This window comes from Eulemur rufifrons, chromosome 6 (genome assembly GCF_041146395.1).
Source record: "Eulemur rufifrons isolate Redbay chromosome 6, OSU_ERuf_1, whole genome shotgun sequence".
Lineage (NCBI taxonomy): Eukaryota > Metazoa > Chordata > Mammalia > Primates > Lemuridae > Eulemur > Eulemur rufifrons.
In genome coordinates, this window is record NC_090988.1 from 30,466,257 (window position 1) to 30,481,372 (window position 15,116).

Below are 15,116 nucleotides of genomic sequence, written 5' to 3' on the forward strand. Positions count from 1 at the left end.
CTCTCCACCCAGCCACTTCTGCATCAGAAATTCAATCTTGCAACCCTTGAGAAACTAGTGCTTCTCACAAGTTGTGCTAACACTGTCAACAAAGCCAGCCCCCGCTGCTTCTGTTCATACAGCAGGCTATAACAGGAGGACTGGAAGCTCCACACACAGCCTATTTCCTCTGGTTGCTTATACCTGAATTTAAGTTTCATGAAGATGAGCCTGATTGGTAGAGCCTAGATCACACTCTTGAGCCCAATTGCAAGGGAGGCTGCAAATCTGAGTTCTAAAACAAGAAAGTGATTTACATGACAACTGTCCAGTGAACTGCAGCAACATGTGATAGGAGCTAGACCAAAAATATACAGTCTTTTGTTTTCATGGAACTTCTATCCTTGTAGAAGAGACAAATAAAAACATATAAATGAGCATAATGATGGATAGTGCTAGATGCCATATAGACAAGTAGAGCTGTAAATGAGAAATTTCAAGAAAGGCATTTCTTTTTTTTTTTTTTTAATTTTTTTTTGCAATGTGTTTGATTTTTTTTTTTTTTTTTTTTTTTTTTTTTTTTTTTTTGAGACAGAGTCTCATTTTGTTGCCCAGGCTAGAGTGAGTGCCGTAGCATCAGCCTAGCTCACAGCAACCTCAAACTCCTGGGCTTAAGCGATCCTACTGCCTCAGGCTCCCAAGTAGCTCAGAGTGCTAGGATTACAGGCGTGAGCCACTTCGCCTGGCCAAGAAAGGCATTTCTGAGATGAGCAGAAACCCAGTGTGAGGGAGCAGCCATTGTACAGGCTCTGCGATGGATGCTGACTTGGCATCTCTAACTCACCACAAGGATGCTGGAACTCAGCAAGTGAAGAAGGAATGAAGATAGAAAGTGAGGAGGGAAGGGCAGCCAAGGCCCATGACACAAAGGCCTTGCAGGTCATGGTTTTGGACTCTGGAAGGTGGCAGGGGAATGGCATGATCTGACTTGTATTTTAAAAGGATCACGCTGGCTGCTGTGTGGAGAACAGATCATAGAGAATGATGGTAGAAGTGAGGAGACCAAGCTGATACAAGTATGAGTACAGTGATTAGAACGGTAAAATCTGCCTAGATAGTTGGGGAGAAGATGAAATATGAACGGAATCTTGAGAAATGAGTGAAAACTGCCTGCAAGAAAAGATCAGAAGGCATCTTGGGCAAAGGGAAGAACAAGAGCAAAAGCACAGGGTGTGGGAAGGTCCTGGCGTGTTTGGAGAACTGTGAGTGATCTGGTGAGTTTATAGACAGGGATCCAAACACAAGGCTGGAGAGAGGGAGACCTAGGCAGCCAAGGGCTGCACCTGCTGTTCTTTTAAACTTTCAAATAACCAAAGCAAAATGCTGGCACATTGATGGGGGCTGAGCCTAAGACACACTGGGGCTATATCTTCTCCCAGGGGGGCAAACCTCCCATTAGAGTTCCTAAGAGGGCAGAAAGGACACTGTTCCTCGTCCTTTCCTCTCTCCTCAGACTAGAGAAAACATGGCCAACCCATAGTATTGAGCTGTTACTATCAAAGCAATGCTGGGCACACCTACTCACGCTGTGGTGTGGCAATCAGATGGCAGAGATCTGAGGGTGTCTCTATCAAGGTGAGTCCAAGGAAAAATTGTCAAGTGGATATCTTGTCTTCCATACTGTTTTCTGTTCCTGTAGCTATAACAAAAATACCTTCGACAAGGTAATTATTTATAAACAACAGAAATTTATTGTCACAATTTTAGGGGCTGGGGAGTCCAAGATCAAGGTGCCAACAGATTCGGTGCCTGATGAGAGCTCTCTGCTTTATAGATGGCACCTTGTTGCTGTGTCCTCACATGGCAAAAGGGGCAAACAAGTTCCTGAAGACTTCTTTTGTAAGGGCAGGAATCCCATCCATTAGGAACCTAATCACCTCCCAAAGGCCCCACCGTTTAATACCATCACATTGGGGATTAGGTTTCAACACATGAATTCGGGGATGACACAAACATTCAGACCTCTTATTCCACCCCCGAGTCTCAGGGTCCATGTACACTGAGCCTTATAAAGGAAGTGTTAAGCTGTGGGCTAGTGGAGAATGGGGGAGGCATTTCAGAGAGAAAAAATAATGTATGCAGATGCTAGGAACCAAAGAGCACCCTTGTCCATTGGCAGAAGAACCAAGGTTGGAAAGACAGGTTGAGCCTGGATTGTGAAATGCTTGGATAATGGGGTAGGTAGTCACCAGAATAGTTTACCGCTAAACCAGATTTCCCACTACAGCAATCAAAACGTAAATATGCAGTGCTTGCTTTCTGCCCATGGTAGATGCTGTTAAGTATTTGCAGTTGGCTGACTGAATCCACAGACGGGAGTCTTTGTAAATTTAAGACAGATTGCCCCAATCTTTATGATTAGTCCATATTGATGATGTGCCCGAGATTAGAAAGCATTCCCTCTCATAACATAGTTTTGAGAACTTAAATGCAATGTGGCCTTTATAGCATTAAATCTGGGTCAGGTGCCAAAGATCTGTAACATTAAGAGCTTTGCAGGTGGAGATTCACGGTGATTTTGCCCTGGATCCTTCAGCCTTCCACCTTAGCTGAGGGTTCCCACCCAAACCGAGAGTCAATGTTTATTGTTCTCTGGCATCAGCCTCAGGTTGCTGTCACTTCAGAGTTCTGAGCAAAATCAAAATACAGACTTTACAAGCACTGGAAGTCAAGACGAATAAGCATTGGCCCAAGGGCTTAAGACAGACTTAGCCAAAAACTGTTAAAAACAGGATATTGCATCCAACTGGGAGAGCAGACCCCAAGGAGAGAAGGGGCTGGGTTAGATTTATGCGCCCCGGGCCTCGGTGCCTCTCCCGTACTTCAGTGCGAACAGCTACCAACTCCAGCGCACGCCCACCCGCCCACTCCACTCCTCTCTTTCGGCACGGGAACGGGGTGTGTCTTTATCTGGGGATAGAGGGAACCCGTGGAGAAGATGAGGTACAACTGGGGTATGGAGATCGTACATGTTTCACGTTTGAACTTCAAAAACAAATCTGTCGAGCCGTTCTTCTCCCCTGGCCGCTTAGCCTGGGTCATCCGGGGGGCAAGCTCCCACTACCCAGGACTCCCCAGAGGGAATCCCATCCGCTCAAGTTTCTCCCCTCGACCTCCCTCCTCTGCGGGCCCCGCCTGCAACTCCTCCCCCTCGCCCTGAGTCGCACGCGCCCCTGTCCCCCCCACCCCCCAAACTACTCTTCAAAGACTTCCTTCCGGGCCCAGCGAAGCCCGGCGTGCTCTGTATTCGGAGAGGCGGTGGCGCTCGCTTTCATCCAGGACAACTAAACTGCCATTTCCGAAGAGAAAGGCAACGGCTCGCGGGTTCTGGGGTCCCCGGGCGCGCGCCGGGCGGGGAGAGCCGGGAGCAGAGTCGCCACGCCCGGAGCTGCAAGCCCCGCCCTCGGTCCCAGCCCCGCCCGGTCCCGCCGCCCCGTCTCCGCGCGCGACGCCCCTTCCAGGCCCCGCTCCTGCGCCCTATTTGGTCAATCGGGGGGCAGGCGGCGGGGCGGCGAGAAGTGCGCGGCGGAAGGGGACGCGCAGCGGCTTGGAGTGCGCAGAAGGGCCGCTGTTGCCACCTCCGTTGGGGACCCACGAGGCCGCCGCGTCCTGCCCTCGGAACAATGGGACTCGGCTCGCGAGGTGCCTGGGCCGCGCTGCTCCTGGGGACGCTGCAGGTGCTAGCGCTGCTTGGGGCCGCCACGGACCCCTCAGACCCATCGGGTAAGTGGCTGCGGGGGTCGCCTGTTCTGTCCTGGGAGGAAGCGCGCTGCCGAGGCTTGGCTTTCCAAGTTGCGATTTCGCACGGAAAGTTCTGCGTGTCTCTGGCCGAACTGAACGCACGGGGCAGACCCGGAGGTGACGGGATGGGGTTGGGGAAACTGAGGCTTGGACCGGTCTCCCACTTGCCCTGGGGCCGCCTGCTGACGAAATTGCCGGGCCAGGCCCCTCTTTTTTCTGGAAGCGGCGGGCGCAGGCCGGGAGGGGTGCGTATAACCTGTTGAGTTACCCGAAGGGCGGGCCTTCAGCGGAGGGCTCAAGTTCTTTTTGTAGCCTTTCCCTCGGGTTAATGTTTCTTGTGGGTTAGAATTTACCCAGGGCTTCCGTTTGTAAACAAGATTAGGTGGTTTGAAAAATATGTCTACCGAGCCCTGTGGAAGCATGTCTCCCCGTTAGTTGGGGACTGTTCAGGCGTTTCCCCAGCATTTCATCGTCGAATTGTGCAATATTAACCAAATGACTTACAGTTGTTAGGTGCCCCGGACCCTTAAAGTTCGTCTTCGGGGCTGACGTAGCTAGTTGGGAGCGTTTAGGAAGCGCGCCCTGCCCTCGCGGCGCAGGTGAGGCTTGTCCTCGGGTGGGGGGCGCCCTCGCCTCTCCTGTGTCCTGAACACCGGCCTGGCGTGCGTCAGCTGTGCAGCCTTAAGGTCACAGCTGCACAATCTGGAGAAGCCCACGACGTCGTCAGTAAGGTCCTAACAAAGTGATGCTGACACTTCTGGGTACGGGGAAGTTTGTTTCCCTTTAGGCCCTAGGCCCTCTGGAGACTTTTTGAAAGTCCTTTTTGGATGAGGCCAGGAAGCTGGGATTTGCTGGGGAAATCCTGTTTTCCTTTGTCAACTATTATAAAAGTTGGGTCACTGGGTAATGGTCAGTAAAGTAGAATAAGTTACTTTAAGTGACCCAAGTTTTTCCTGGTTTTAAATTCTAGTTTTATCTAGCAAGAGAACAGGCAGTTTGTAAATCCAGAGGATTCAGGCCCAACACCTGCTTTTGCTAGAATAATCTGGGTGAATTAAATAACAATTTTTGTTTGTTTTGCCGAATTTCTTTTTGTTTGCATGTGACAGACTGGCTTTGCAGACCTAGTTTTGAGATCATTTAAGAAGGAGTGATTGGTAAAATCATGTTCATGGTACATCTTGGTGCCACTTTTATACCAGTATTTATGGAGAAAGGTCTCCATTCTAAGAAATTTGTTGCTTTATTTTTTGTGAAAGTAAACCTAATGAATATACTGATCAGAGAAACTGTGAGTGCCCTTGCTTTTCTTTCTTTTGCCCTCATAACACAGATTTTTTTTTTTTTTTGGCCTTATTTTAACACTCCCTGTTCTGTTTATTAATGTCTCACTAGAGGTTAGTGCTATTTGGAAAACTTGGTATGCTCTACTAAAGATGAGCCCTGAATTCATGAACTAGTATAACCACTGTGAGGGGGAATTCATTTCTACAGACTGTAATGTCACCTTGAAACTAGACTAAAAGAAGGTTCAATAGAAGATTTCTCAAGAAAGCAAGTCACTGTTATCCTAGTCTTCATATACAGTGTATAATCTATATAAAGTATCATTACAAAGTATAGTGATTTTTAACAATCATACTATAACTTACATAGCTGATTATTATTGGGCACATTCCCTGTGTACCCCACATTATATTAATTGAGGTCCAGAAGTCATCCCATTGGATTCTCACAGTATTATCCCTGTTTTACAGATGAGTAAGTGGAGACTTAGAAGTAATTTAACTTATTCAAAGTAAAACAACTAATACATGTTTGGTTTCAGATCAGAATCCAAATTCTCAACCATTTCACCACTAAGCCATGTAAGATCATGTTGGCTCTTGAAATAGATAAACCTTTTATTCCACAACACTGCAATTGCCTGGAATATTATAGGAGAATAAACATTGAAATTCTGCTTTTAAAAATATTCACAGTCTGCTTTTTTTTTTTTTTTTTTTTTTTTGAGACAGAGTCTCACTCTGTTGCCCAGGCTAGAGTGAGTGCCGTGGCGTCAGCCTAGCTCACAGCAACCTCAAACTCCCGAGCTCAAGCGATCCTCCTGTCTCAGCCTCCCGAGTAGCTGGGACTACAGGCATGTGCCACCATGCCCGGCTAATTTTTTCTATATATATTTTTAGCTGTCCATATAATTTCTTTCTATTTTTAGTAGAGGTGGGGTCTCGCTCTTGCTCAGGCTGGTCTCGAACTCCTGAGCTCAAACGATCCGCCCACCTCGGCCTCCCAGAGTGCTAGGATTACAGGCGTGAGCCACCGCGCCCGGCCCACAGTCTGCTTCATAGTATTATAAATATCAGTTTAAGGAAGAGAGAGACTATGACCAAGTTAGCAAAATCAGCAAACAGGATAGATTTTTTTTGATAGTCTAATGAGAGACACAAATGGGAGGGGAGGCTACTAGTTACTCTTGGTGACAAGTGAAAGGAACCTACCTTGAATAGCTTAGCGGAAACAAAAAACTTTATTGACTCTTGTAACTGAAAAGTCCAAGGATTGAAGTAGCTTGGAAATGACTGTATTCAAAGGTTCAAATAGATTACCAAGAAATCATTGCACGAGAGTGACAATATCAGGGAGACAAAAACAGGCCTTTGCCACAGTCCAGGCAAAAGTTGATAGTGAATGAGTGGAGATAAGAAGGTGGAGTCTAGATCTGTTTGGAGGGTAGGAGTGAACACTTGCTAATGGATTAGAGGGTGAGAGGAGAAAGAGAGTGAAATCAAAGGATGACCTCTTGGTGTGGCGGTTGAGCAACTGGTAATGCAACAATTGGGAAAATTTGGGGAGGAGCAGGTTTATAGAAAGTCAACAGTTCCACTTTGGCATTCACGTCTACTTTGGAATCAAACAGCCTGGTCCAAAACCAGACTCTGCCCTTACTAGCTGGGTGGCCTCTGGGCCTCAGTTCCTGTCGCTGTAAAACAGTACTCCTGTCTCAGAAGTGTTGGAAGGGTTAGATGAACTAATGCAGATAACACGTTTCCCACAGGCTTGGCATGTAGTAAGCACTTCATAATGTTGGCAATTATTTGATACCTGCTGCTAAATACATCTGTATAGTCTATTGACTTTGTTCTTTTTCAAGTTTAATGTTATACCACATCCTTTTGTGATAAATGGATCCTCCCATCAAGAGGAAGAAATTTGCCCAAGCAGTAAAGTTGGCACCTTCAAAGTTTTACTGCTTGTCTTTGTACTTTGAGAGTTTGTTTGTTTTTAGTGGGGGAGGGTTTATCTGTGAAAAGTACACAATAATACACTTGCTCTCTTCCCATGTGGTGTATGTATTTGTTATTATACAAAGACTCAAGGTGAATAAATCCCTTCAGAAAGTTGCTTAACTGGGGCATAAAATTCTCTTAATTTTTTTTCTAAATCTTAAGTGTTAAAAAAGTAAAAGAATCATACTGAGAAGGCTTGCAATTAAATATGAAAATCCTGTCCACTTCATCCTTCCATTGTACGAAGTTAGGGATATTGGTGGTACAAGATCTAGAGACACCCATGAGTTAAGGGACCCCTCCTGAAATGGTCTACTCCACTCAGAAGAGCAGAATTGGCAGTAGCAGAAATTGGTTTATCCATCACCAATTGCTCTGTATTCACGTAGGTGAATGAACTTTGGCAAAGCTGTTGCATTCAGTGGCTGGCACATGGTGTACTGTTTAGTGTTTGTTACATAAACTAGAGGTTTTCTGTCTTTAAAAACCCAATATTATAGTCTCGTATGTACTGATAGCCTCAAGGTGCTTTTCATAGCAAAAGAGGCAAAGGTACGACTTCCTGTGGAATAATCTACCCTCCCCCACACTACCACCTCCCACAGGCAGAAAAGAACATATTGCCAGTGTTCTTAGTTAAATATTAAATGTTGTTTCATAACAGAATATTTCTTTATTTTTGTAGCACCTGCAAACAAAGGAAATTCTGTGCCTCAACAAAACTCCAGTGCTAACGCAACAGGTGAGTTTAAAAAGGTTCAAAAACAAGATTTTCATCTGTCTAGTGTACCTAAAGTAATAACAACCAGAAAAGTACATGTAAGCTGGTACCCTGACCTGTCTTAACCATGAGTTATTCATCAGTGAATCCCTGTAGCCTACCCTGAAGGGCTGCCCCTAGTAGGCATTGATAAATGAAAAGATTAGTCGTCTTTCGCAGTCTACCAAAGATGTGAATAAATTCTAAAACCAAAAGCATATTGGAATTTCATGGTATGAATTTTTGAAGCACAGTTTTAGATGTGACAGTTTTGTATTCTGACTATAGCTATGAAATATGAATATAGAAGTCTGCAGGTTTTGCTGATGAATCAAGTCCCTGTAAGCTGTTTGGCCGTGGCAACCTTAATATGCCTGGTCTGACTCTAAGGAGACCCTCCTTCCATGTCAGCCAGCAGTCAGATGTCAGCCTGCCATGTTGCTTCCCTGTTGAAACAATTGGTGAAGCCCTTTCCCTTTGCTTTTAGTTTGGGACAAATGGATTCTTTCCACTGGAATGGAAAGATGCTGGAAACAAGCTGATGTACCTGTACCTGTAGTAAACCATCAAGGCATGTTTCTTATAAGCAATATTTAGGTTATCTTCTCACTACCCTTATTCTTCAGAGTTGACTGAGTTGGAAACTAGAAAATGGTACACTAATCCTATCATTTATTTTCCTTTATTCAATGAATATTGATTGAGTGTACTGTGCTGACACGTTCTAGGTTCTAAAGATACAAAATGGACCAAGCCCAGACTTCTTGGAGTTTTTGTTTGGCTTTTTGTTTTGTATTATTGTGGTAAAAGATACGTAACATAAAATGTATAATTTTAATAATTTTTAATTGCACAGTTCAGTGGCATTAAGTGCATTCACATTGTTGTGGAGTTTTTGTTCTTGTGGGCATCCCAGCACTCCACTCCATTTATCTTCTCTGTTTACTGCTGTGTTTTCATTGTCTCTGCCTTTCCTACTGGTATCTGGTGGTACATAGCCAATATTCTAGTTTTAGTAATTCTACAGAAAAATTTTCACTGGGAGGAAAGAAGACTGCATAGATCATCCCAAAGTGTAATAGTGATTATCATTGGGTAGTTGTGGGAGGGTTTTATTTTTTAAATATTTTATTAAGCTGTTGGGTATTTTTTATTGTTGGCCTTTATTGAATCTAACTGTATACTGCTTGAACTTTGAACTTTGGATAAACAAAGGGGGTAGAAGAAAGATAAGATTAATAATAATCGTATTAACAACAGCCACCATTTATTGAATGCTTACACCTTTTAAGACACTGCTCATACATTTCGTAATTTTAACAGTGGTGAGGATAGGTATCATTTCTGTTTTCCACATGGGGAAATTGAAACTCAGAGTGGTTAAGAAATGCCCAGGATCACGTGGCAGTAAGTGCCACATTCAGGATTTGAAACTCAATTGGATTCTAAAACCTGGATTCTAAATCCCTTTATCACACTTCTGAAACTGGTGTGGCCTTCCCTTTAAAAAATGCCTTTCACTGAAAAAATACCACCACTGACATCAACTGTGAATGGTTATTAAAAATCAAGTCAGTATTTTGAGGGCAGCTTCAGAGTAAATGGACTGATTTCAGGTGTGCTCCTGCTAGCACAGGGAAATGTATTAAGAAACAAAGAAACACTGCCTTAAATTTTTGTAGAAAGAGACAAGATCATACAACAATTTAAGATGTTTTTTTGGTCAATTTGTAACACTTCTTATAACTGGTAGCTTCCTCTTATATCTTCTTTGAATCTTGAAAACCCTTGTGAAACATGTTGAATTTGGATATTTTTATAGGACATGATGCTTAACTTTTTTTTTTTTTCTTTTTGTCTTTTCGGGAGACAGGATCTCACTCTGTCTCCTGGGCTAGAGTACAGTGGCATCGTGGTAGCTCACTGCAACATCCAACTCTGGGGCTCAAGTGATCCTTCAGCCTCAGCGTCCTGAGCAGCTGGGACTACAGGCATGAGCCACCAACCTAGCTGACTTTTCTATTTTATTGTAGAGATGGGGTCTTGCTTGTACTCAGGCTGGTCTCAAACTCCTGGCCTCTAGTGATCCTCCCTCCTTGGTCTCCCAAAGTGCTAGGATTATAGGTATGAGCCACCACATCCAGCCTAACTTTTTCTTTTATAGTAACATAGACACTTCCAATTGTTGAAACTTTTTTTGAACATATTGTTTGCCAGTTTATTTGGTACTGTTTATTTAGCACAGTTTATCTGGTGCCAATCCCAATGGGAAAATAGCATCTTTCTTTGGCAAACTCCATTATGATGTGTATTCCAAGAATGTGCCATTGGAAAAAGGGGGACCGCCTGCAATATCACTTAGAACACTGGGTGCCTATCATTTTTATGGGACTTGCCACATTGGATTCAGTGAATCTTTTTTCTCTTATTTGTTTTGGTCACCATCTAAATTTCTTGAGAGTGGGATCTATGATTTATTCATTCTAACACCTAACTCTATACCTGGTACATAGTAGCTATGCAAAATTATATATGTTTTTGGTTGGTTGAACTGATTTGTGGAACCAAATACATGTTTTGTAATTGCTGACTTGCTAAATCAAAGCACTACTATGTATATTTTTCAGACAGGTACTGGTCCATGCTCTAATCTTATGCATTGTTTTAGCTGTTTTTCTTTGTTTACGTAGTAATATAGATACTTAAAGTTAAAGAAACAGGAATGGGGGTTACTTTCCAGTGTACTACTGAATTATATGTAACAGTTTTATTTTTTGTGTGCCCTCAGCATTGAGGACAGCTATCCTTCTGACATTCTTGTCTCCAGGGACTTCTTTGACACACTTTCAGCTTATAGAGAAAATAATTTTCCCCTCATTTCATGTAAAGTCAGAGGATTTATATTTTAGGGTCATGGATGGATGAATTTACTCTTTATGGTGCAAGGAAGACACAAGCTCAGATTATTTTTCATAACAGGTTTGGGCAAGGATATAAGGAAATGTGACATGGTCTAGAGTGGAGAGCAGATCTCATCAATAGCCACAGCAGCAGCTCAGTATCATTCAGGATACACCCTTTCCCTCAATCACCTAGCATTGATACTTCCCAAAATAGAGGGGTCTGAGAGGGTCAGGTTAACCATCATCAAATTTGAAGCTCTTTCTTGGCCATAATTTGCACCAAGCCAGTTGCAAAGCAGTTGATCTCCTAATCATGTATGTTCCATGCTCACATGGTTGCCTTTGGCTTGGTGACCCATCCTTGGCCTAGTCACTTGGGCTGCTCTAGCAGGGTTTAGTTTTATCCACGTACATGGTGGGGACCATAGCAGTTTTGAGCATATGGACCTGGTTTGGGCTTAGATTTTTGCAGAAGAGGGCAGTGGAGATTTGGGAACAGTTTATTCAGATAATTCTATATTTCACTTTTTATCCCCAATTGCAACACTGAAAGTCTCACTGAAGTGGAAAGAATTTATCAAGTATTATAATTCCATATTCCATTACTACCTTCTCTTCGTTTTGGAGGAAATGTTTTATGTGTGAAAGGAATATTTGATGAAAACTTCCTGTGAGGTTGTAAGCTACTCTAAGACAGTTGGCCTGACAAGTTGCTTTAGTTAGAAATGGTGTTAGATAGACAGACATAGATATAGATAAAAATATTCATACTGACGTTTAACTGGAGATTTGATGTAGGAAAGGATTTTCTTAACTACTATGAACTTGTTCATACTTAAAGAATTGCTTAAACTCCTCAGATACTGTTAATTGTGTTCAACACATGTTTTTGAGATTGCATCTGAGAATTTCTGGTAATTTTTAACATCTGATTTTGTTTCAAGGAATGTAGTACGGGAAAATCTTGCAATATTATGTTTACTTAAACTCAGTAAACAGATGCTTGTTTGAACTGCCCTCTCTGCTAGTCATTGTTGTAGGCACAAAGCATAAAGCGGTAAATAAGACACATAAGTCCCTGCTCTCATGCAGTCTATATCCAGGTGCAGAGATACAGACTCCAGGGAGGTACGCAACTGAAGACGATTTTGGATTGTGATTAAAAAATAAATAGGATAGGCCGGGCGCGGTGGCTCACGCCTGTAATCCTAGCACTCTGGGAGGCCGAGGTGGGCGGATCGTTTGAGCTCAGGAGTTCGAGACCAGCCTGAGCAAGAGCGAGACCCCATCTCTATTAAAAATAGAAAGAAATTATATGGACAGCTAAAAAATATATATAGAAAAAATTAGCCGGGCATGGTGGTGCATGCCTGTAGTCCCAGCTACTCGGGAGGCTGAGACAGGAGGATCGCTTGAGCTCAGGAGTTTGAGGTTGCTGTGAGCTAGGCTGACGCCACGGCACTCACTCTAGCCTGGGCAACAGAGTGAGACTCTGTCTCAAAAAAAAAAAAATAAAATAAATAAATAAATAAATAGGATAAAATACCTATCTACCTGCATCCATAAACAGGGTAATGTGGTAGAGAATGACTAGAGAAGGGCTGCTTCAGAGTGGTTGGTCAAGGAAGACCTCTCTGAACTAGAATTGTCTGAGCTTAGACCTGCATGGCAGGAAGGATGCTGCCCTGCAGATGCTGGGGTGAAGAGCTTTCCAGGCAGAAGTCTTGAACAGGAGGGAGCCTTTTGTGTCCAAGGAACGTAGGTCACTGTGTCTGACATGCAGTGCATGGTGTATCTGTCCTGCAGCTACATTATTACATATAGAAAATTAGGAAACAGAAATAGAATATTTAAGGTATAAGATTTACATTCTGAGACACCAGAAACAGAGCAGGCCCTGGAAGAGAAGGCCAGAAATGTGGATTCTGGCAACTTAGTTAACGTCTCTGGGGCTTTTATTTTCCTTGATATGGGAGTTTCCTCTTCAAGCATTAAAATTCTATGGTGATTCTAAACCACTGTGCATTTTCATACTCTGTGCTCCTGAGACAGCAGATATAATAATAAATTGGAACTGGTGCTTTCTTTCCTGAAGCATGTCTCCATCCTTAAGTTGTAATTAGGACCCAAATGAAATGCTTCCAATTCAGATCAAGAACTGCTGCTATACTTTATTGCAATGTGAACTATAAAAGGGAACATTTAACATTCTAAACATTTAGTCATTTTAAGGGTTAGAGAGATGGGGCTGAATAACCAGCCTGTTGTGTGAATTCTGGGAAATCGTGTATGTATGTGGGCATGGAATGGTGGGAGCAGGAAGAGGAGGTCATAATGGGGATTAGAAGAGATAAACAGTGGAAGGAAGTACACAAAGTGAGAAAGCATGCAGAAATCCTAGAAACTGGCTGGTCCAGTGGTAGTGAGTTATTAGAATTTATTAATATTAGTGTCACTGAAGTTGGTATACAACCCCCCACTGCTAAATTTGACTGGCTTAAAAAAAAAAAAAAAAAATCCCAGAAGCTAAGTGCAAAACAGCAACGGAACTAAGAGAAACATACAAGTTTGGGGCATTTTTTATACTTGTTTTTCTTTTCAAAAGCAGGAAAAATGGCCGGGTGCAGTGGCTCACACCTGTAATCCTAACACTCTGGGAGGCCAAGGCAGGAGGATTGCTTGAAGCTCAGGATTTCAAGACCATCCTGAGCAAGAGCTAGACCCACTGTCTACAAAAAAAAAAAAAAAATAGAAAAATTAGCTGAGCATGGTGGGTCATGCTTGCAGTCCCAGCTACTTGGGAATCTGAGCCAGGAGGATCACTTGAGTCTAGGAGTTTGAGATTGCAGTGAACTGTGATGATACCACTGCACTCTACCCAGGTCAACAGAGCAAGACTCCATCTCAAAAAAAAAAAAAAAAAAGAAAAAAGAAAAAGGAAAAACAAAAGATGGTGTAGAAGATAAAACATAGGCCAAAAAAAGTAGACCTCAGACAGAAAGTCAACTACAAAACTCTTGGTTCCTGTTGTCTTTGGTGGTGCCTGTGAACGGTCTGGCACACAGTGGGTTGAATTTAAATTCTAGTTGGAGAATAGGAGAGTGGACTCAATTGGGGTTGAATACTTGGCACTTCTTTTTTATTATCTGTTTTTATTAAATACTCCTTTTTCACAGCTGACAGGCTAGCTCTGGACTGATGACTTTCAGACTAAAATTGATGATTTACCCCATCATGTTAAATAAGGTTTCTCAAGAATAATTTTTCCCAGATGTATAAAGTTCTTGGGAAGAGACGTTGTGTGACATAACAATTAGAGTTAAGCAGTAATTGGTGCTGGATGTTAACTACGTGGCTCGTCATCTCGTTATCTTTTTGCTTCTCTGTATCTTTTTTTCCTTAGTATGTAATTTTGTTTAACAATTACTATAAAAGTAATGCATATACATAATTTAAAAGTTCAAATGGTACTTGAAAATATACAATGCAAAATACCAGTCTTCCTTGAGTTACATTTCTCTGTAAGTAGTTGAGAATACTTTCATATTGGCCTTCAGAGACTTTATTATTTTTTAATTAAACTGCTTTATTGAGATGTAATTCATATACCATGCAGTTGAAATCACACAACCATACAGCTCAAGTGTATAGCCCAGTGGTTTTGGTATATTCACAGATGTGTGCAGCCATTACCATAGTTAATTTTAGAGTATTTTCATCACCTCAAAAAGAAACCCTGTGCTTTTTAGTTATCACCCCCTTCTCTTCTCCTTACTCCCAAGCCTTAAGCAGCCACTAACCTACTTTTGTCTCCATAGAGCTCTGGACTTTTAGATGAATGGAATCATGTGGTCTTTTGTGACTGGTTTCTTTCACTTAATGTTTACGATGTTCATCCAAGTTGTAGCATGTGTCAGTACTTCATTCTCTCTTATAGCCAAACATATCATTGTATGGATATAGCAAATTCATTTATCCATCCATTAATGGACATTTGAATTGTTTCTACCTTTTGGTATTATGAATAATGCTGTTATAAATATTTGTGTACAAATCTGTGTATGGACATATTTTTATTTTTCTCGAGTGAATACCTTGGAGTAGAATTGCTGGGTCATTCGGTAACTCAGTGTAATGAACTGCTGCACTGTTTCCAAAGCAGCTGCACCATCTCACAATACATTTTCCATATGCCAGCAGTGCATGAGGAAGGCTTCCCACTCTTGGAGGGTTCCAGTTGCTCCATATCCTCACCAGCACTTGTTCTTATATGGTTTTTTTTATTCTAGCCATCCTAATAAGTATGAAATAGTAACTTGTGGTTTTGATTTGCATTTCTTTGATTACTAATGATGTTGAGCATTTTTTTCATGTGCTTATTGGTCA

General features: G+C 42.4%; 1 protein-coding gene across 1 annotated transcript in view; it reads left to right on the forward strand.

Annotated features, from left to right (window-relative positions):
• The first annotated feature begins 1,134 nt into the window (after positions 1-1,134).
• TMEM123 (transmembrane protein 123) overlaps positions 1,135-15,116 on the forward strand; it is a 48,652-nt gene continuing 34,670 nt past the window's right edge. Inside the window, exons 1-4 of the mRNA XM_069470473.1 lie at positions 1,135-1,241; positions 1,679-1,703; positions 3,072-3,762; positions 7,753-7,809. Coding sequence (XP_069326574.1) covers positions 1,135-1,241; positions 1,679-1,703; positions 3,072-3,762; positions 7,753-7,809 — 880 coding nt within the window. The remainder of the gene's footprint in view (positions 1,242-1,678; positions 1,704-3,071; positions 3,763-7,752; positions 7,810-15,116) is intronic.